The 21549-nt window shown below is 36.2% G+C and overlaps 2 protein-coding genes across 2 annotated transcripts; both read right to left on the reverse strand.

Annotated features, from left to right (window-relative positions):
* Positions 1-628: 628 nt before the first annotated feature.
* On the reverse strand, positions 629-4230 carry LOC116246340 (uncharacterized). Its single transcript, XM_031618171.2, has 2 exons — positions 3178-4230; positions 629-1187 (listed from the first exon to the last, which is right to left on the reverse strand). The coding sequence occupies exons 1-2, from the start codon at positions 4042-4044 to the stop codon at positions 774-776; spliced, it is 1281 nt and encodes a 426-aa protein (XP_031474031.1). The 5' UTR covers positions 4045-4230; the 3' UTR covers positions 629-773.
* A 10004-nt stretch (positions 4231-14234) lies between these two features.
* On the reverse strand, positions 14235-19583 carry LOC116255406 (uncharacterized). Its single transcript, XM_031631248.2, has 7 exons — positions 18986-19583; positions 16907-17080; positions 16736-16828; positions 16588-16656; positions 15266-15472; positions 15024-15149; positions 14235-14763 (listed from the first exon to the last, which is right to left on the reverse strand). The coding sequence occupies exons 1-7, from the start codon at positions 19280-19282 to the stop codon at positions 14596-14598; spliced, it is 1134 nt and encodes a 377-aa protein (XP_031487108.1). The 5' UTR covers positions 19283-19583; the 3' UTR covers positions 14235-14595.
* Positions 19584-21549: the final 1966 nt, after the last annotated feature.

Raw genomic sequence — 21549 nt, forward strand, 5'->3', positions numbered from 1 at the left:
ATGTGTGGTTTGAAAGATTTATCACTGATATTTGTTAGGGGACATGGTCTAATTTTCTGTACAACAAAATACTTTAAAAGTATACGAGAATTCAGCCTTAAAGATTTGGCATAGCTGGTAAGACTGATAGATGGCCAATCCTTCAAAACGGGACAGCAAAAGCATATAGAAAGTAGAAGACGTCTTTATATCCATTCACAAAATAAGACTGCACCAATTGACAAATGAAACAGTTTATAAGGGTTTCAAATGAAACAGTTTATAATTTTAATAAATCAAACTCAAAAGTCGATAAAATACTTTTTAAAATGTTTCATAAATCTACCATAATATTTAAACTATATTCATGAAACAATGAAACAATAAAATATCGTTTACCAACAAACCCTAAAGTATCCATTCTGGCTTTTCATCCAAAAATGAATTATTAGAATTATAGCTGAACCTCTACATGTCGAATTAATTTTATAGAATGAGTTTATTTAACTGTCTTATATTTATCGGCTCAAAAAATTCAATCTACTTTTCACATTTTTAGGACTTCATTTTTCAGTCTTGGCTTTCGCGGTGTTCATCCATCCAAATTTCCAAGCGAATGAAAGATTCAAATAGAAACAAACCCACACGGTTGAGAAAGACAATTGATTTGAGGATATTATAGAAAACAAATAATCATCACCACTTTACATTAATATTAGTTTCACCTAATGATAGCGTTTTCAGAGACGCACATGTGATGGAACCTTGCGCTGTAGGCACAGGAAAATTGCATATCAATTTTCAATTGGTGGTGGCATGAGCCTCAGCCTATCCTCTGGGGTCTGGTTTGTGGTACCTCCTCCTTCCTCGGCCAAAAGTGCCTGCAGATCACTACCATTTGCAAGACTGTTGAACTCTACCGACTTTGAGGGCATTGTTGGATACCTCCTTTGGCAGAACGTCATGAGCCGCTTCACAGACTGCAAATACTTCCTAGTAGTCTCATCATTCATTATATGGGCAACACTGTTTGTGTAGATCTTCTCACGAGCAGATCGCTCATGGATACCCACCATTGTCACTCCAATAGGCCAAGGTGCATTTCCAATGGCCAACTTGATGTACTGATCCATTGCTGCCAGGTAGTCTCTCTCCATGCAGCAATCCACAACTACACGTAGTGCTTGGCGAATATCATCAGGAAGAACCTGAAAGGACACGCATCAATTGTTAGCTGTTTAACAAAGTTGCTTTAATTGTGCAAGAAATTTCCACTTAAAATGGCAGAAATACCATGTCGGTAAGCAAAAAGGCAATCAATTAACTAGCCAAGTCACATAGACGCACCAAAAACAAGCACCACACCCTCGTCGCATTGATCAACCAGGACGATCATATTATAATCAACTTTTCAAATGACGCATAAAAAAATTTTTAAATTAAAAGTTCTTCAATCTCACTGGAGCCTTCAAGCTGAGAAGGAACATTTTTTATATTAACTTCAGAAAGTCTGCAACTAAGTAGAACAAATGCTAGCTTCCCAAGCAGCACAATAAAAGAATATAAATAGAGAGAGATTAAACAAAATTGAAGCAACTTATGCACACTTCCCTTCGCTATGAACAGTTTCGGAAGGCAACCAAAGCAGCAATCCACAAAAACATGTGACTAACTAGGCCTAAGAAAGCATCCAACAAATGAAAAATCCATCATCTATAAGCCATTGTGAATCTTTGCAAGACAAAATAGTAGAGACCCAGATTATTATGTTTTCTTTAAACGCAACCAAGCGACACAATGGAAGTATGTTTTAGAATTGGCAAAGCTGTAAAATATATAAATATATATCTTGGCACGTTTAAAAAAAAAAAAGGTTTTAAAACCCAGACAGGGCATCACAAGCCATTCCTATACTCTGCATGCAGCTCTTCCTTCCAAGCTGTGTTGAATGCTGAAAAAGAATTTTGCTTGCCGTGAAGAAAAAGAACAAGAACCCTGTGTAGCTGATAGTTGCGTGCATTGCTGTGTGGACAACGAAAAGCTTGGAAAAGAAGAAAAGAGAGAGGGAGAAACAAAATGGTTAAGCAGAAAGGTTAAAAAAAAAAAAGGTAGAACTGCTTGGGTTGTTTAGGCTGTTTTTTTTTTTTCACACTAACACAAATGAAAAAACAAAAACAACGGAAAGAAAAGGTAGGAATGACAAAGACGAGATATTTTTAATAAATAGCATGCATGTATCCTTATCGATGTGCTTAGTAAAAATAACAACTTGATGTGTTCTTATTTCCCTACATTTGTGTGAGAATCTACTTTAGGTATACTTATTCTTGCCCCTTCTTGCATTTAGTGACTGGTAGCAAGAAAGGTGATTTTACCAACAATTCCCAATAAGAGTTCTAACCTTGTAGAGGTAATGTTTGTATTCCTACTATTCCATCCCCTTCAAAGGCTTTTGGCTTCCCTAGCTTGTGAGTGAGGTAATGTCCAGAAAAATCTTTTGTAATGCTAGTGGAGTACATTCCTCTATTCAAACACCTTCCACTTGAAAATTTATGTGAGAGTAGACTTCAAGGGAGCTGTAATTTTCCCATAGCCTCGAATCAAGAAACTGACATTATGGCACCAATACATCGCATTAGTTAAATGTGAGTTACTATGGAACACTTGGAATGAACTTCTAAATTCACTTATTTCATTGCTCCCAACCGGTAGACAGACCAAGTCACTAAATATTCATGGACAAGCTGACATCTTTAGCAAGTACGAAAGTTCCATTCGCAAACAGACTTGTGCCATTTTAATGGGGATGACTTGAGCCTACGATCTTACAGAACAATCCTACTTTTTCACGTCTTATGTGGAAATACCTGTGCTATTATTCATCCTTTATCTTCATTTTAAAATTTCTACAGCGACCTAATCAAGAAGTCGAAGCAAGAAAACTAGGACTAGATATTTAACTGCTACGTTATTGACGAGTATAAAAGCCTACTAAAGGAAAAAGTTAGAAACCTCAAAAACAACCAACTTTTGAGCATGAATAATATCGCCCTTTTATAGCTAACCAGGAAAATTGATCCTATGAATGGCAAGCTTTTTAGCATGGAAAATTTCACAAATACTCTACCAGCCACCAACTTTAGACCGACAATATTCAACAGCAACAAAAGCAGAACGGCGAACAGAATCGGAACATACCCTCTTTCTACAGAACTTGAAAAGAGGATTCAGGTACCGAGCACATTGCTTGAACGTCGCAACCATCGACTTGCCCTTCGCCGTCCTCTTCTCCGACTCTGGCCGCTGCTCGAGCTCCTGGTTCCACTCGTTAAGCAGCCTCTTAAAGAACACTAGGATCTTATCCTCATCGCACAAGTCCTCAAAATTGGCCTTCATTCGCTTAAGATCCTTATCCACATCGGCCCCGGATGAACCACCGTCGCCGCTATGGCCACCGTCGCCTTCATCGTCCCTTTCATCATCCTCCATGGCCTCCTTTTCCTTGGTCGTCTTCTGGTGTAACAACCCCGTTTTCTGCCGCTTTCTGAGCTCCGCTATGTCCCGGAGGAAATCATTCGTCTGCCCTTCGGTCATTTCGTTCTCGACCTCGAGGATGCCCGCCTTGAGGAGGAGCTTGAAGCGGTCGAGTCGGGCAGTGTCATCCTCCCCGAAGAGCGTAATGGGCTGCTTGAAGAACCTGAGACGGCGAATTACCTCCTGCTTCGAGAGGACGAGCTCGTCGATTTTCTGCTCGTCTGTGAGCTGTTCGTGGGATTTCTTTCCAGAAGGTTTCGCGGATGCAGAGGAGGAAGAAGAGTTAGGGTTTGAGGTTCGACCTTCAAATTGGGGATCCGAGGAACGGGAGGAGGGGGGATTAGAGTCTTCGCCATCATTTCCGGTCCTGTTTCGCAGAAGGGATTTGGCTTCTAACTCCCTCTGTTCCTCCAGGCGAAGCTTCTCGATTTTCTTTTGCTCGATCTCCGACCTCCTGATGATCTTCTTCCCACCGAAATCCTCCTGCAGACTCTTCCTCTTCCTCTCCAACTCCTTCTTCAAGAGGTCCATGCCTTCTCCTTCCTTCCCCCCTCTTCTCTTTTCCTTCTTCGCCCTTCCTTCGTTGCCGCCGTCTTCTTCTTGGTCTTCTTCTCTCCCCTCTTTGCGCCTTCTTCCGCTTCTTTTTCTCTCTCTCCTTCTGTATCTCGAATCGACCGACAATCTTTTCTCGATCGATAACAAGGTATTTACAAAAGTACGGAAGAAAACACACACAATGACGTCCATGTCTCAACGCCGGAGCCACAGCCCGAACGAAGGCCCAGCCTCAAGCCCGGAGCTGCGTCGGTTGGGGCGTAGGCAGGTGTCAATTGTATGTGGACAATTGCCCACACGGATGTTAAAAAAATAAACTTTTTATTTTATATTAATATTTTTAAATAAATTTTTTATTTACATATTAATGTTTCTTAAAAATTTTAAATTTTATATCTAATGTCGCTTAACCATAATTTCTACTTCTGACATAGGAGTGTAAGCACTTTGCCCTTTGAGTACACTTCAAAACTTTCAGGTATAGCCTTAAGCGAGATCGTTTTTCAAGATCTTGTGTGTTTGTAAGGACGGGTTCCAAACATTATGTATTATTAAAGAATGAGTTTTTGTGAAAATCCAACACTTTAGGACAAAGTTATGCTTGTTTTGGACTTAGTATCTCTTATCTTTTAATATTATTTAATTATTTATGAAAAAAACGCTTAAAAATAACATGTGTGGCTACTAACACGCGACCCCATAGTACGGGGCCTTCATGCATGCCACGTGCACACTACTGGAATTATTGGATCGTGATCATTGTAAAGTGAGCAATGTGGTTAGGTTGGATATCTTTGAGTACCCGTTTTCAAAAAGAGGCTTATCAATAAAAGCACAACCAATCTCTTTCATCACATTCTCCTTTTATTGATAGGCCACACCTTTAACTCTCCATTAACCCAATTGAAAGGGTTCACCATACACATGTTAGGAAAAAAAATATTCTTTGAAAAAACACCTTTTTTAAGTTGTTTAGCTGCAACAATACCTTTAAATGTCATATAAATCTACTTTAAAGATTGGGTGACATTCATAAAATATCAATATTAGTGTTCTTTTGAACCTGGTCAAATCTTTAGGACAAATTCATAAAACACTCATAGAGTATCCCTACTATCAAAAAACCTCAAAAGATGCATTTAAAAAAAAACATGATAAGACATGTATTTTTAGAATACAAAACCTTTAAATTTAAAATATCTTAAATTATTATTTTTTATTTATAAAATGAAGGGATGTAACGCTATATGTGACTAAGCCACGCTTGACCCATTGGAGGCCACTGGCCCATTAAGATGGCTAACACACCGCAACATGTGCTCCTTCCTCAATCATCTTTATTTGAATCAATGTGGCGCCGCTTAAAAAAGAAAAAAGACAACTGCCTTTGAGTAATAAGACACTAAAATAGAGGCATAAGGACCACAAGAAATCAAATTAGGGTTCTTTCCCTCAATCAACTCTTCCAATTATACAATGCTACTTGAGGCATTTCAAAGCCTCATTTAACTAGAGCAAGGCATCCGTGTAGCCCCACCAAAACATGTGATCCCATGTTATGGGGTTTCATGCATGCCACATTCATGCAGTGGAAAAGAGGACTCCTAGGAGTTCTTTAATCCACGATCAAACACCAAACCAATCTAGGGTTGAACGCAAGAGATATAAAAGAGTACGAAAAATGGAAAGAGAAGACAAAATAGCCATTAGGGTTTTCATTGACTCAAAAACTAATTATAAATGAGGATTAAACACCCTTAAATATAGTAAAATGAACTTATGGATCTGGATCCAGACAAAACAACAGTAAATAAAACCTCAAAATCCATAATTAAACTAACACATAAACCCAAATTGCGATTGATTTTTCCTTTTCAGTTTATGCTCCTGCATCACACATGCACTTCAACATTACTCCTTCCTCAAATCATTTTTATTTGAATTAATGTATCCATCAGTAGACGAAAGGCAAGTGCTTTTCGGTGGTAAGATATTAACATCCTCCACAAAATCTTAATGCATTTCCTTTTGAACTTATTTACCATACAAAGATATAAGTGTCTTTCAACAAAAGGACGATATCTGGTGGTACAAAGACATAATTGCCTTCATAACAAGAACCATGTAACAAAGTACATTGCTACATATAAAATCTCCAATGCATTGCTATATAGGTCACTATTATGTAGAAAATGAGTATATGTTGATCAATATATATTTAAGTCGTCGTGAACATTTTATAGAATCGTCTCAAAGCCCAACTGGCCGATCTTGTTGTAGGAACTAGTTTGCTTTTGGTAAGCATAGCAGTAGTTTGCTACAATATGTGACCCTTCAATTCTTGACAAAGTAAATCATTACTCTTTAAATGATATCAATAGTGAGCAATATGTACTTAAGTTGCCATGCATACATTTTACAAAACAATTATCATATCTCAACTGCATCTTAAACAAACTTGCTTTTAATAATGCATACAAAACATCAGTAAACAATACGTAAGATCCCTTTAATTTTTCGCTTTATGACACTATCGGTCGTAATTTGTACATTTCATAAAACTAAAGCATTGGAGCCCAGCTTATCTGTCTAGCTATAGGAACATCACTAGCTATTGTACATATTACTCAACTTTCAGGTTTAAACCTGCATTTGGTATATACAGTCATAAATTACTAGACTACCTAAATTGCTAAAAAAGTAACTTCATATGTAAATTGTTTCCAGAGAACACCACTGTCACCTCATGTCTCCATTGGTACACATGATTTACATGTAATTTGATGTATTCAGTAGAAAGCATGACACTAGTCAAAAAGGTCCCAACTGCTAGACCCATGCCTCCACTCAAGGCCACTTACACCTTGGAATAGCATGATGATGGATGAGACCAGTGATCTATGTTAGAGTTTGGAATGTATTGGAAAGGCACCTAAGATTACTCATATATGAGAAAATTAATATTAAATCACTCAATTATCTTGTAGAAGTATTGCATGGTGCATGAGTTGGAGAATGAAAGGAGTACTATTGCACCACAACTGAAAAGGAAGGTTTTTACATTGTAAGAATTTCTGCATAGGATTTCACTATAGGGATAGGACTAGAAAGTGATTTATTTTGTTAATGTCAACTAACAACTTTCTTTCATACTACATTAGAAGTTGGCATGGTGATTATTGTATTTAGATGAAATATTTTGGGCATTGTTTAGTGTCCCAATTGGTACAATCAGAGGGGATGCAACAAACGGTTGGCAGCAGAATGCTTCTTTTTTAATCTATGTAGCTCAATCTGGCAGGTCGATAAAGCTTGTGGACGGACGGAACATTCAATCTTTGTTTCTAGGTGAGCAAGGTTTCTCACCGCCTAGAAGAAGGCTGAAGCCCCCATCCAATCCTAATTAACTGCCTTTTTTGTTGTGTTTTGCTGTTTTTTCTTTTTTCATAACCTAGGCACGCTTTGACCCCATTTTCAATCAGCAAATATAATTTTTTCTGCAATAAATGGTAGGGGGCCTAAACCCCCCAGCACAAGTTTTCCTGGTTTGAATCAGCTGGGTCGAACTAAATCCATGGCAAGTGTATGAAACATGGTGTTTGATTCATAGGGTGCCATGTTCATGCTCTTAGCTTTTCTTCTCTTTTCATGTGTTTTTAATTAATGTTTATATCATATTTTCCATTTATTAATTAAATGATTTTCTAAAATATTTTTGGCTGATTCATAATCAATCAAGTTGAACAACTGACTTTTGCAACACTGCTGATCACCAAAAAAGCAATATCTATGTGCATGATGTGCATGAAACAAGAGAGAATGTGGTCAAGCTTGCTGCCTGGTTGCACCACCCTCCTCAGGCAAGCAATTTGAATATTGAGTTTTTATTTATTAAACCATGGTCCTATTGAGTAGTGATTGTGTGAACCTTGTTTGCTTTGGTTCGAGATAATAAAATTTAAAATTCTTCTTAATATACCTCTAATATAATATTTGTTGCATGTTTGACCTAGTGCTCAATAGTTACACTATAAAAAAAGTAGTGTCTAGTATCAACAGCTGGAAAATGTCGGCAAAGGTGACATAAGTGTTAGTAGAGATTCATGTTTTTGCTCAAATGTTGGTAGAAACTTTGTCGATGAAAATTTTCACCCAAAAGTTCAGTCTATGTGTCGGTATAGAACATATTCACTGAAGAGTGTTGAACATCAGTGAAAAAACTATAACCGATGTTCAATGGACATTGCTGATACTATTACTGATGAGTAAGCACACATGAGTAATCATCATCACCAATGATCGCGAATGTCAGTGAGAATTATTACGACGTGTGGGTGGACATCCGTCATATATCATTGACATGTGGTTAAACATCATTGAAAGTATAACTGATGACCACTAAAAGAGTCGATGAAAGTATGATGGCCACCCAATTACTAAACATTGGTAAATGTATAACGGACACCATTCTGTTCACGAATAAGAATTATATATGTTTTTTTTTTTTAAATTGATGATTGTTTTAAATTCCAAAGTTCCGATATGCATCGCACACCGGCCAAGGACCAAATAAGAAAATTACTGCATTTCAGAACAAATACATATAACACAAAATATTTAAGACAATAGTGCTTAACACCAAAAACATAATAACTAAGGTTTCAAGTTGCGATGATGTATTGAATGAAGTTACATACATATCTATGTTCTTATAACCTCAAACATTAAAAAAAAAATTGCACCCCAAAATGTCATCGTTGAGGTGGAAATCATCCAAGGTTACGAGGTATCGACATGCCTACAATAAACAGTAAGAAAATAAGTTAAAATATAAGTAATATTGTGTAATAAATAAAACTCATAACTAAAAGTTAAGCTTTACATAAATGGAATCGTGTAGTTGTCATGTGATATACTAATTAAACCTATTAGTAGCCAAGGCTCTCCATAGCTATTAACTAGTGTAATAACCATGGCCAAAGTCATAAGGGCCTCATCCAAGGGATAAATTATTGTAGCAAAGCCATCTTCTTTTACATAAAGCAAAAAATAAAATTTTGTAGGATTATGGAGAATTTCATACTTCTAAAAATGGAAAAGGGATTCGTAAAATCAAATAAAGAATACTAATATAAACTAAACTGAACAAAGTAACTAATAAAAGAAAATAAACAAAAACCTTAAAATATGTCAACCATGAACTATAATATGGAAAAGTTGAAGTTGTTAAGATTCTATAAAATAGAAGCCAAGAGGACTTCAAAATTTTACTCATAATCATATCCTTCTCCACAAATTCCCAAACTTTGGTCCTTCAATTCAACAAAATCTAAGCCAACAAGAGCAAACATTGGAGGGAAGCACGAAGAATAACATCGCCAAGGCAGATCTGCAAAATTGCTGATCTACTACAAAGAGCGGAACTCTACAAATTAGGTTTCTATAAAACAAAGAGTATCAACCATTAACACATATTTGCATCAAACAAAAACTAATATTTTTGCTATGGATATCGAACAAGCTTTTATACCAAAAATCAGTTTACTGTATTATGAATTGTTTACAATTCCAAATGTCACAAAATCTGAAGTGTAAATTTTATACATGACATACCACTAAGCCGTAAAATTTCAGCCTTAAACTCCACCAGAAATGCAATGAACCAATGGCATAGAGTTCCAATGGATATCAAGATTGAAATTTATGCACTATAGTAACTACAACTTCAAATCATGTCTAACATAAAGCTAATCCATATATCATATGTTAAAAGCACAAAAATCTAATCTAAAACAGAACATTGAATTAATCAAAACATAAAAGCCGATACAACATTAAACATGACTAAACAAGAACTAAAGAACATGGAGTAACAATCCTACTTCCACAATTCAATCTCTATCTATCAAGAATCATTTAATTAATGTTAATTTTACTCTAATACAAATTATATTTCAAGAAGTTGTATCTAAATCATCTATACTAAAAATCAAGGGATAGCACACAACTACAAGCTAAGTCACACAGCTGTCATACCCATTTAATCTGAAACCGACAGGTGGGTCAACCAATAGCCAGTAGCAATGTGCAATGGGTCTCTGACAATTGACATTTGTTGTCTCCTCCTGACGTGGCAGGCGTGTCTTCACTGTTCTCAGCCCCATTTAATTTTTTCTCCAACTAGCATATTTCTCCATCGTCTAGTGGTTCCTCTCTCTTTCTCTAGTTTGATTTATATTGTCTGCACTTTCTCTTTACACTCTTCAGCTTTTATTTCATTTTATAGTGTCAAGACTCATAGGTTCTTCTAATTTTTTTTTATACTTAAATTAGTAAGTGTTCATATTTGACTGTTAACTTTTTCATTTTTTCATTGTTTTGCTACAACAAATGTTATAGTATTGTTTACTTGTCTAGCATTTTTTTTCATTTTGTGTTCTATCATGTATTTACTCTTTTTTAGTAACTTGATTTATGATAGACTAAAAGTTTAGCATGTCATTTTTTTAGTTTTTACTTGTTTACTTGTATAGCATCGGTTATTTTTTAGTTTCCTGTTATTAACTTATATTTCATTAAATTCATTTTCTAAAGGTTAATACCTAATAGACTAGTTGTTAGCAACTTAGCACCGAATGTCTTAATTGCAAATAGTATGTAACTTTTTCCTTTTTTAACATGTTATTAACTTAGCACTGATGTCTTAATTCATGCTATTAACTTATATTTCATTAAATTTTGTGTACCATGTTATTTTCTAGATACTTCATTCCTGTTATTTTTTTCATATGCAGAATTGCAAATATGTGCAAAATGTATGGTTAATATTGATACTTTGTAAGCATGTTAATGTGTTATATTCATATACATAATACATTATAAGTTATGAGTTTCAATTTGTATGACTCATTAGTCATCACTCATTTATTGACCACATGGTGTAAGAGTGTATAGTGTATACTCCCAATTTCCTTATATATATATATATATATGTAACAACATGACTCACTCCCGGGCTCGGGCCCCTGGTTTGATGGATCCCAACCCGCTCCCTAGTAGTTTTGGTTTCAATCCTAAAAAAACTAGGAACCAAGACAATCATCTCATTAATCCCTTTATAAGCCATTGAAGATCTCTCACAATCTTCGATACAGAACTAAACTTCTGGAGTGTTACAATCCACCCCCTTTAAGGCACACGCTTCCGCGCATGTGGGACCCCAGGTCCGAGTGTTAAACCGGCTCATAATACCACTATAACAACCCGACCCACTCTCGGACTCCGGCCCCTGGTTTGACGGATCCCAACCCGTCTCCTAGTAGTTTCGGTTCCAATCTTAAAAAGGCTATGAACCAGGACAATCATCTCATTAATCCCTTTATAAGCCCTTGAAGATCCTTCACAATCTTTGATACAAGACTAAACTTCTGGGGTGTTACAATATATATATATATATATATATATATATATATATATATATATATATATATATATATATATATATATATATATAATTGTAATTGTAATTTATAAATGTTGTTAAATTTGAATTTCCCATTTTGAAGGTGAAAAATGACAAACAAGAGAAAACGAAAACAAGTTGTTTCATTTCAAAGTGGTCATGAAAGATGTAAGCAGTGGCAGTGGAAATGTGTTTTTTCTGTGTGCACATTGTCAAAATTCATTTGTAAAACCTTACACAAAATGGAGGCACATCTATTGAAGTTGCCACGTTTTGAAATTCGAGCAAGTACAAACACTTCTACAAAAAAAGCTATAAAATTGAAGAAGTTGCAAGACTATGTGGATGCAATCCAAATCAACACAAGATTAATATTAGTATGACAAATGTTTTCATGTTTCATAGGGATATGTTTTGATTGTTAGGGAAGAATGTAATTAGACAACGGATTGCTAAGGCTTTTTTTGTTTAGTTGTATTCCTTTTAATGTAGATAGATATTCATATTGGAAGAAGTATGTGATTGCACTTGCAAATAGCAAATTATCAAGATATGTACCTTTGATTTCAGAAATGTTGTGAACGTCCTTCTTAAAGATGAAAAGAGTGATGTCAAACAAAGTTTTGAAATAAAAAATAAATAAATAGAACACGATTGGGGTATCAATTGTTTTTTTATGAATGGACAGACATTCAAAGACGTCCACTAACTAATGTTGTTGTCATTGCACATGATGAACCAATGTTGTTAAAAGCAATTAATGTATCCAGAGAATATAAAGATGTCGAATATTTGAAACAATTATTTGTAAAGTTATCAAAGAAGTTGGTCCTGATAAGGTAATGTTGCTCATCACAAACAATGCTGATGCATGCAAAAGTGTTGTATTAAGTTTGATGTATGATTTTTCAGATATCATTTAGACCTTATGTCTTTCACACTCTAAATTTTGCACTGAATGACACATGCAATTCTCTAAGTCAAGAAATAGATCTGCAAGGACATAAGCTATTTTCATGGATTCAAAACATAGAAAGAGATGAAGAAAATATTAAATACTTCATCACCAATCACCATCATGCATTCTCCTTTTTTGTTATTTTGGTTTGAAATTGTTGAAAGTTGTAGAGACACGGTTTACTTATATAATTGTCATGTTAAAAAGAATTCAAAGAGTACAAGGTACATTAATTTAAATAGTGGCAACTAGAAACTAAAGTTTTTGTTGTGTTGAAGATGAGGTTAAGGCTCAAGCAATTAAAAACATTATTGTTGATAATAAATGAGGAAACAAAATTGTATACTTTTTAAATTTTACACAGCCAATTTGGTGTGTTAAGAGCAGTTGATAAAGACAAGTCTATGCTTCATAAAATTTGTAAAATATAGGATGATATGATTGAGCACATTCAATCTATGGTTTTTAAGAAAGAGAAGAAAGATGTTGCACTTGATAATTCAGAGTTTTTTTGCCACATGCAAACATGGCTCATTCTTTAAATTCCAAATGTTATACCAAAAATGAATTGAATGAGCTTACAACAACAAGAGAAGATGATTGCATAAGTCATTTTGATTATTGGCATCCTATCGATCAGAAATATCCATCCTCTAAATACTTCCAATATGATTATCGTCATAGTCTGATACATCATCGTGTTAAGAAAGAAATTGAAGTATGTATTCTTATGTACACAACATTAAAAGAAATAAGTTTACCAGCCAACATGCAAAGGACTTGGTTTTTGTGCACTCTAATTTACGTCTCCTTTCAAGGAAAGAAAAATAATGCAGATATTTTTAAATATTTTTTTTGCTTTCATCATTTCTTTATGTTGTATTAGATTTGTCAAATTTTTATTGTCAATAAATTTGACTTTTTTATTTTCATCTTAGAATAAAATGCAGTTGTGGATTATCTCAATATTGAGATCTAGACCAGAAGAATTTGGTTTTGAAGGAAAACACTATTTATATACAACTAACATGGGCTTAATTAAACCTGTTATTCCTTTCAATGAGTTTGATGATGATTTCAAACTATGAACTCAGATATTGGTGCGACTATAACGCCACTTTGAATGACGAAATATGAACTCTGAAATAAAAACTTAAAAACTATATTCCTTGTTGAATTGTTATTGATAAAAAATTTTGTTATATATATATATATATATATATATATATATATATATATATATATATATATATATATATAAAACTTAGGCCTCCTAACCCTTGTTAAATGAAAAGTTGACGGGAAGAATGAATTCCATAGTCCAGCGTGTGAGTAAGAGATGGGCCAAACCAGCCAAAAATGCCATTTGTTGGACATGTGTAAACCATAGGGATCGATGTATGTGTTTTGGATCGGGTAAGGTTCAACTTTCATCAAATTTGACTGCTGGGATTCTACCCAACCGAATTCAGATCCATCTAGAAGATCTAACATTTACATGGAATTAGATTGGATTGTTATTGGGTCTCATGAGTCTGATAAATCTTATATATCCAGTAATATCATTTGGATCCGTTTTCATTTATGATATTAAAGGGAAGAACTTTTGAGTGTCATAACAGTTGGTTGATGTGACAACTTAAACATATATTAAGGGCAGAACTAAGTGTAGGCAACTGCCTCCATTCTCCACATCTGACGGAGAGAGAGAGAGAGAGAGAGAGTAGATATGGCATAACACAATCCTTCCAGAAGGAACAAAGCATCTTTGAATATTTTAATCTCATGCTAATGGCACGAAACATTTTAATAGAAAGGTCACAAAGCCAGATATCAGAAAAAATTCACTCATTATTCCATGTTCCTCAAGTACTTGAGTCTCAATTCATGACACAATAGGATATAAGATCCATTATTCCACTTCCAATTCTATCAGCAACTACGCAGATCTGTGGCACCTTAGGGTGACAAAATTATATCAAGAACCTGCATTTCTAGCTCTTGCTGCAAGAGAGGAGGCCCATTGTTTGCAACATGCACTTTAATTTTCTGGACAGTGTAACAGCTTTACCTTGGTGTCTAAGCTGGTGACTGCCTAGGACAAGCATTATTCCACTTTAATCCCTTGTTCTCCCTTCCCTTTCAAATTAATTGCTGTCAATTCGTGCTCAACAAAGTTCCCTGCATAAACAGCTGGATATTTGTTCGAAAGAGGCGAGTCTGCAAAGTGGCCCAGGGGTTTCAACATAGCATCTGATGCAACGTGTGCAAACAACTGTGAACAGAAACAGGATAAAAATTTAAGAAAGTGGAGAAATCAATCTGGAAACTGGGTTGCATCAGACCTAATATTTTCAAACTCAGCAAGGGTAAAGTGCACTGGATGGTGAACTTTATCATATCTGATCTGCCACACCTCAAAATTGATGGTGACACATTGGGTTGAAGATTCATCTTTAATTATATATGTTACATGTGAAATTTTGTAATGAAACGTGCTGGATAAATTCTGCAGCATATGGTTCAAGAGCTTACTGTTGATGAGACCCTCCACAGACTACGATTGTCCTGTTGGGCAGCTTCAATAGCAGCAATGGTCCTTTTACTTACAACAACTTCATGCATGCCAGCAAGACATTCACCTCCAGTCAGATATTCCATCTGGAAATGGAGATGAACTTGATGGAAGTCATATCCAACAGCATATATGGAAATGTGTATCCATGCCTACATTACACAGACTATAAAAAACTCAAATTGGCAAGATCAAATGTTACCTGCTTCCCTGCCTGTATCAAGAGACACCCCACAGGGACTTTTACTTCCACTTTCTTACCATTTCTCAACCAGATATTTAGGCCAGGAAACCTGCTCCGGCCATGAATAGTCAAGAAGTTGAGGTCATAATGGTATCCTGCAAATACTGTTCCTTCCCTGCCATGCTTGCGAAGATTACTTCCTGTTGGAGCAAGCAGATGAGGACCCTGGTGATGGAGAGGAATGAGGAGACAATTAATCCAACAACCATGGAACAATGAAGAAAGAAAACAATTGACAAGGGGTTCTTCCACAGTAGTAACACCAAAATATCATGTAATGCAAGACAACAGAAAGTGGAAGACGTGGGTCCTAATTTCTTTAGCGTTCAGCATCTGCATGAAAACTTTGTCAAATTTTACACAGAGAAGACTGTGGAGAAAGGTATGCATCAGAAACAAGCTCTTAAAGAGCTTTAGCAAGACAATAAAAGCTCACAATTCACAAAAAAATCACAAAAGCCCAAAAGGAGAACAAAGTTTACAAGAGCAAACCACTCACAAAGTGCACATATCACATGCAAAGTGCTTAAGAAAGACCGTCCTGAAGGACCAGCACCTGGGCTAGTACAATGGTTAGTATAGAAGTCTTGAGCTTATCCAATGCAAAGACAAAGACAAAAGGTCCTAGGACAAACAAGAAGCACAAACAGACAGACAGACAAACATACACATGTATAAAGAAAAAGGAACAAAAACTGGTGTCTACCAGAATAGTGCCTGCCAAATGCATCCTGCAAACTTTTCCTCTGTAAAAGATAGACTCGCCCATGAATCCTAGACATGGTCCAGACTCCAAACAAGTTTAGCAATAAGCATAGGCACAAAACTGGTCAAATATATATAGCACGAAGTAACGGGAGAAACCATCATGCTCCATGTGCATAATCCTATTATAAATTAGAAAGTTCCCCATGGATAGAATTCCAACTCACAGGAGTGGAAAATCTCCACATGCATATGTACATATATCCCTCATATGGTTTGTGTGAAGAAACCTATGTCTAGCCTAACCAGATTCATGGTCAGAAAGATTATCAAGACAGAACTTTGCAACAATGCTTGACAAGGTTCCAGTTCCATTCATTTCATTTTCACTACTAAAAGATCAAACTTTTAAAAAAATAAAAAGAAAAGCCAAAGTTGCATGGACCAAGCGGTGATATCATATTACATATCTAAGTGTTGCCTTCATGAAACTAAAGCAAAATTAGATTAGTTGATTGGATGTAGCAAATGGAAAATATCATAATGATAGATGGTGCTGCACTTTCATATGTCACCTGTTTCATCAAAGAAATGAATGAATCTCTGGGAAGCCCAAAACCAAGTGCTGCCATTTCAGCAACAGCCTATTGAAGAAAGAAATGATATCATATTGTCATAGAAGTCAAAAAAATATGTTTTTAAGCAAACTCTGTATGTCCTTACCTCAATTGCAGAAATCATCTTGTATCCCCAGGCATCCATGGTGTCGTTCCATTCAAGGAATCCTTCAGGTATAACAGGTTCTGAATTTAATTCCTAAGTATAAAATATCAACAATCAGATCATGAAACTATCATCAATGAAAATTTTCCAGGTCAAGGAAAAAATAAGCACCTGAAAGCGAGTCTGAGTTGGTCGTGACCCCACTCTCCACATGTACCTCCACTTAGGATCTGGACCTCTGGGAACATGTGGTTGGGATTCTTCTGGCATCTGTTCTATTTTCTGCTTCATTTCTTCATCCACAAAGCTACGAGGAACTTCAACTCCTTCTGGTGTTACACCAACCTATCATGAGTCATAACCCCTCAAAAAAGTAATTAGCATAAGTGCAATGAAGTATTTTGTTGAAATGAAATATTTATCAGCAAATGAATTCACAATAAGCAAATTCTGTTTTCCTACAATTCTAAAATTGAAAATCTGCTGCATCTTTTTCCATAATTTAGAGTGTACAACTTCAAGATTTTGACATAGTTAGAACCAGGAAGTGGTATGGCACAAAAACCTAAGCATGAAATACCATCTTGACCCACAAAGCAGGCTACCATAGCATACGTTGAGCCTCAGGAAGAACATACAAAATGAAAATGCAATACACACACACACATATATATATATATTGTTCTCCCTGCTTCAGTCCTTGAAAACATATATATATTTTCTAAATCTGTGATCAATAGGAAAATCATCATATATATGAGATATAACACAGTAAACAGATTCATGTCATGGTATACCGTTCACACAAGAATATATAGTATATACACATGTATCATGTATGGCCACCTAAATTGTCAAAATCAGAAGTCAGAGACAGGTTGTTCAAAACTGCAAAAAGGCTAATCATGATTAGTCAGTCCAACTTGACTCAAGTCAACTGACCGTAAATAAAAAAGATAAATATAATTATACGTAAATAAATACAAAAACCTGTATATATATATATAATACCCTTCGTCCAATTGTTTGCAGAAAATCGGCATCAGCATTCTTAATTGAAAGGCCATGAACGGACTCTTTGCCTAGGGCCAATCAGTTTCTTGGCTGACTCATGACCAGTTCGAGAAGAACCTATTGAACTATTGCAAAAGTCCACAAGCAAAGATCATAGAGCCTGATTGAATACTGGTTGAATAAGCCACATTTGACTCAACAGCTTCTTCTTCCTTTTCCTCTTCATGGCCAAAAGCCCATCTTCTCATATATATATGAAACCACTTCTCTTCTTACAGAATGTAGCCCAATCATGTAAGGCAGCAAAAGGAAGAACAGGCTCGGACATTCAGTCAGTTGCTTTCGCAAGCAGCCTTTATCCTTGCCCCGTGTACTTGAAGGCTAAAATGGGTGAACATGAATAGGCTTGATGGCTTCTTATTCAACTGCTGATTCAACATCACGAGATTTTCAAACCCACAAAGCACTCACAAAGCATAAGGCTTTGCTCACGATGTTTCTTCTCTTTGTTTGTTGCTTCATTTTGCAATTTTCCTTAAGAGAAGTTTTTCGAGTGCTTTGATAAGGTATTCTTTATATATATAAAAACCAGGGTCATATAGTTAGTGATTACCATATCTCTATTTATTAGAAAGGAATCCGAGATCAAGTTGAGTTCATACAAGCACCTGCGTGAACGTTCTGAATGCATATAGGAATTATATGACAATCTTAATGCCCAGTATCAATGTACTGCCGGTGGTTATCCACAGGTTGAATATCAAAAATTGACTGAAAATTTGTCACCTCCATAAGCAAGAATGCGAGAAAAAATGAGGAGTTTCCACATTCTTGGACAAATTATTGGTGGAGGGAAATCTGCAGGACTAATGAATCACTAAAAAATGGAGTAAAAAGTTTAGCTGTACGATGTTAGATCACCATGATAAATGTAGTAGCATTAGCGCATCGAACATAATACTATTTACGAAACGGAAAAGCGCGCACAAACAGGAAGAGGAATAAATTACAAAAAAAAAGGCCCATGCTTAATGACAAATAAAGAAAAAAACATAACGTACACAGACACGCACATTAGAAAACAACAAACTGACAAATAAATAGAAATGTATACACAGACACGCACAGTAGAAACAACAAACTTTACAACAACACGCTATGATAGGGGAATAACCGAATAAGTAGAAGAAAGAAAACCGTGAATTCACATCAAAGGAAGAAAACAATCCCCCAAACCTGGTAATGGAGATTCGGGCGTTCTTGGAGTCGCTTGAATTCATCCGGCATCTCGAAGTATTTCTCCATCATGTCCAGAAACCGGTCGTTGTCGACGACCGAACACCTTGGATCCTTGATCAGCAATGCACCCGTCTCCTTCAGGCTTCTGCTGACTTCTGAACACAGGTCGCTCAGGCAGGCGCTCAGGCTGACCAGATCCTCAAACAACTTTGGCTTTTCCTCTACGTTGGTAGCTTCGCTGAACGTAGCAGAGGCATGAAGGTACGGTTCTATGTCGACCACAGGCAGCTCCATGGCTGTCAAAAGATCTGACCAACTGGGACGAGAACTGTCAGATGCCGATGATGGGCTTCGTCTGCGAGAGAGAGTATCTTGCACGGGAGAGAGAGACAGGACCCTTCCCGCTCATCGAAGTTGGCACCCTATTCAAGTAGTAAAGAGGAATACTCCTCTACTACTTTCCTTTACGGTTACGGACTCCGTTTGGCTGCCTGTTTTTGTTCAAGAGGGAATGCGGATTCCTCTTCTAAATTCCGTCTGGCTCCCGGATTCCTCTCGTAGCACTTTCCCTTGGATTCCGGGACAGGACGGAGAGTTGCCATACGGCAGCTAATGGTCGTAGTGTAACTGACCCGTAAGGTGGCTAGGTAGCGTTTGGATCACCTTGAAAAAATGGGTTTTGTGAAAATCTGATTTTGTGAAAATCAATTTTCTTTTTATGAATTTTGAAAACCTGATCTGTGTGTGTGTTTGAGAAATGAGAACTACCACAAAAGCCAGGTTTTAACTTTTTAATTAAAACCTGGTTTTAGAAGGTGCCTTCAAAAAACTGATTCCAACTCAATGGTAGTTAATTTATAGTTACTAATGAAGAAAATTGTTTCACAAATGATTTCAAAAAGATGTATAAATAATTCCACTTGTTATCGATTGTGGAAAATGCCCAAATTCACAAACTCAAACACGAACAAAGTGAAAAATACACAAAATCAAATATGAAGGAGCATAATTACAGAAGAAATATAGAGAAATCGTGATGCCTCAAAAGCTTTAGGATGACAAATAGAGAATGATGTCCATCCGTTCTAAAAAGCGACCTTTTCAAAGAACCATGTTTTAATAAAACGCTGTTTTGGATTCACCAAAACATGCTGAAAACCTTGTTTTGGAGGCAAAATGGTGTTTTGACTCAAAAGAAATGTTGTTTTCAGCGTGCATCCAAACGAACCATAAAGAGTTTGTAATTTGAATCTCGCGGTCATTGTCACGTGACGTTTGATGGTGTGTTACTTCTTTGAGTTGTAAACAGTAACAATGGGTTCACTCAAACTGTGAAACAAACAAACTAAAGCTTGGACCCATGAGGGTATGATTTTATATCAAACGGAGTTTCTCCAACTCAAATTTTAAAAAATGAAGAAAAAAAGTGATTGATGGTTTGAGCTTGATTAGGATTTTCATGCTGGGAAGATACAACGATAGCATTTTGGATTATGGAGGTTTGATTTTTCATTCACTTTTAAGACCCCACAGATTTTTTGGATAAAATGTTTCCCTTACTCGAATTTTTCTTTTTGAAATTTTTCTGACCTTCCCTTCAGCCGACGTCGGTGTTTCTCTTAGGGGGGAGGGAAGGGGGGGCCTGCCTAGGCCATGGCCCCACCCTGGCAAATGAAAAAAAAATTACATTAAAAAAAATATAATTTTTTAAGTGCGCAATGTATTTTTTAGAGTTGATTCAATTTGATCCTACCCAGATCCAAAGGTTGGACTGTTGGACCGCCCCTAAGAAAAATCATAGCTCCGCCCTTGGTTTTTCTCCCTACACCACTTTTACCCTCTTGATCTCTTTCTCGATCTCATGCTATCTCTCCACCAAATCCCCTTGTAGTAACCAGTGGAAGGACATGTGTTTAGAAACATTTATGTCTATAAAAGTAAATATTAAATTTCTCAATACGAAAATAAATGACCCCCATCCACTGTGCCTACTATCTTCGGTCTCTTGTGCGTGTGCATCCAGGAACTCCTAATGCTATCAGCCTCATGCACAATTGCAGAGGCTTCTTATTTGATTGGCTCTCTCTCACTTGTGTTATGTCTTTCTCTCCCTTCCCCTATCTTTCCCTGCCCCCCTTTCTCAATTATTTAATTGTCTCTGCTCCTTTTTGCAAAACCTAAACCTAAAATCTCACCTGCTCACCACAAATTGATCGACGCTGTGGTTGTTGCGCTCTTTTGATCTCCACTTGATCTCAATTTTAACAGTCATGGTGTTGATCGAGTGATCGGCTCTAGTTGGGATCTAATTTGTCAAAAGATTTCATGATGGACTTCAGGATCTAAGGAAAGTGTGTTGGAATACTACCACAAAACCAGGTCTAAACTTTCTAATTAAAACCTGGTTTTAAATGGTTTTAGAAGGTGCCTTCAAAAACTGATTCCAATTAAATGGTAGTTAATTTATAGTTACTAATTAAGAAAATTGCTTCACAAATGATTTCAAAAAGATGTATAAATGATTCCACTTGTTATCGATTGTGAAAAATGCCCAACTCAAA

The sequence above is a fragment of the Nymphaea colorata genome, chromosome 1 (assembly GCF_008831285.2).
Source record: "Nymphaea colorata isolate Beijing-Zhang1983 chromosome 1, ASM883128v2, whole genome shotgun sequence".
Classification (NCBI taxonomy): Eukaryota; Viridiplantae; Streptophyta; class Magnoliopsida; order Nymphaeales; family Nymphaeaceae; genus Nymphaea; species Nymphaea colorata.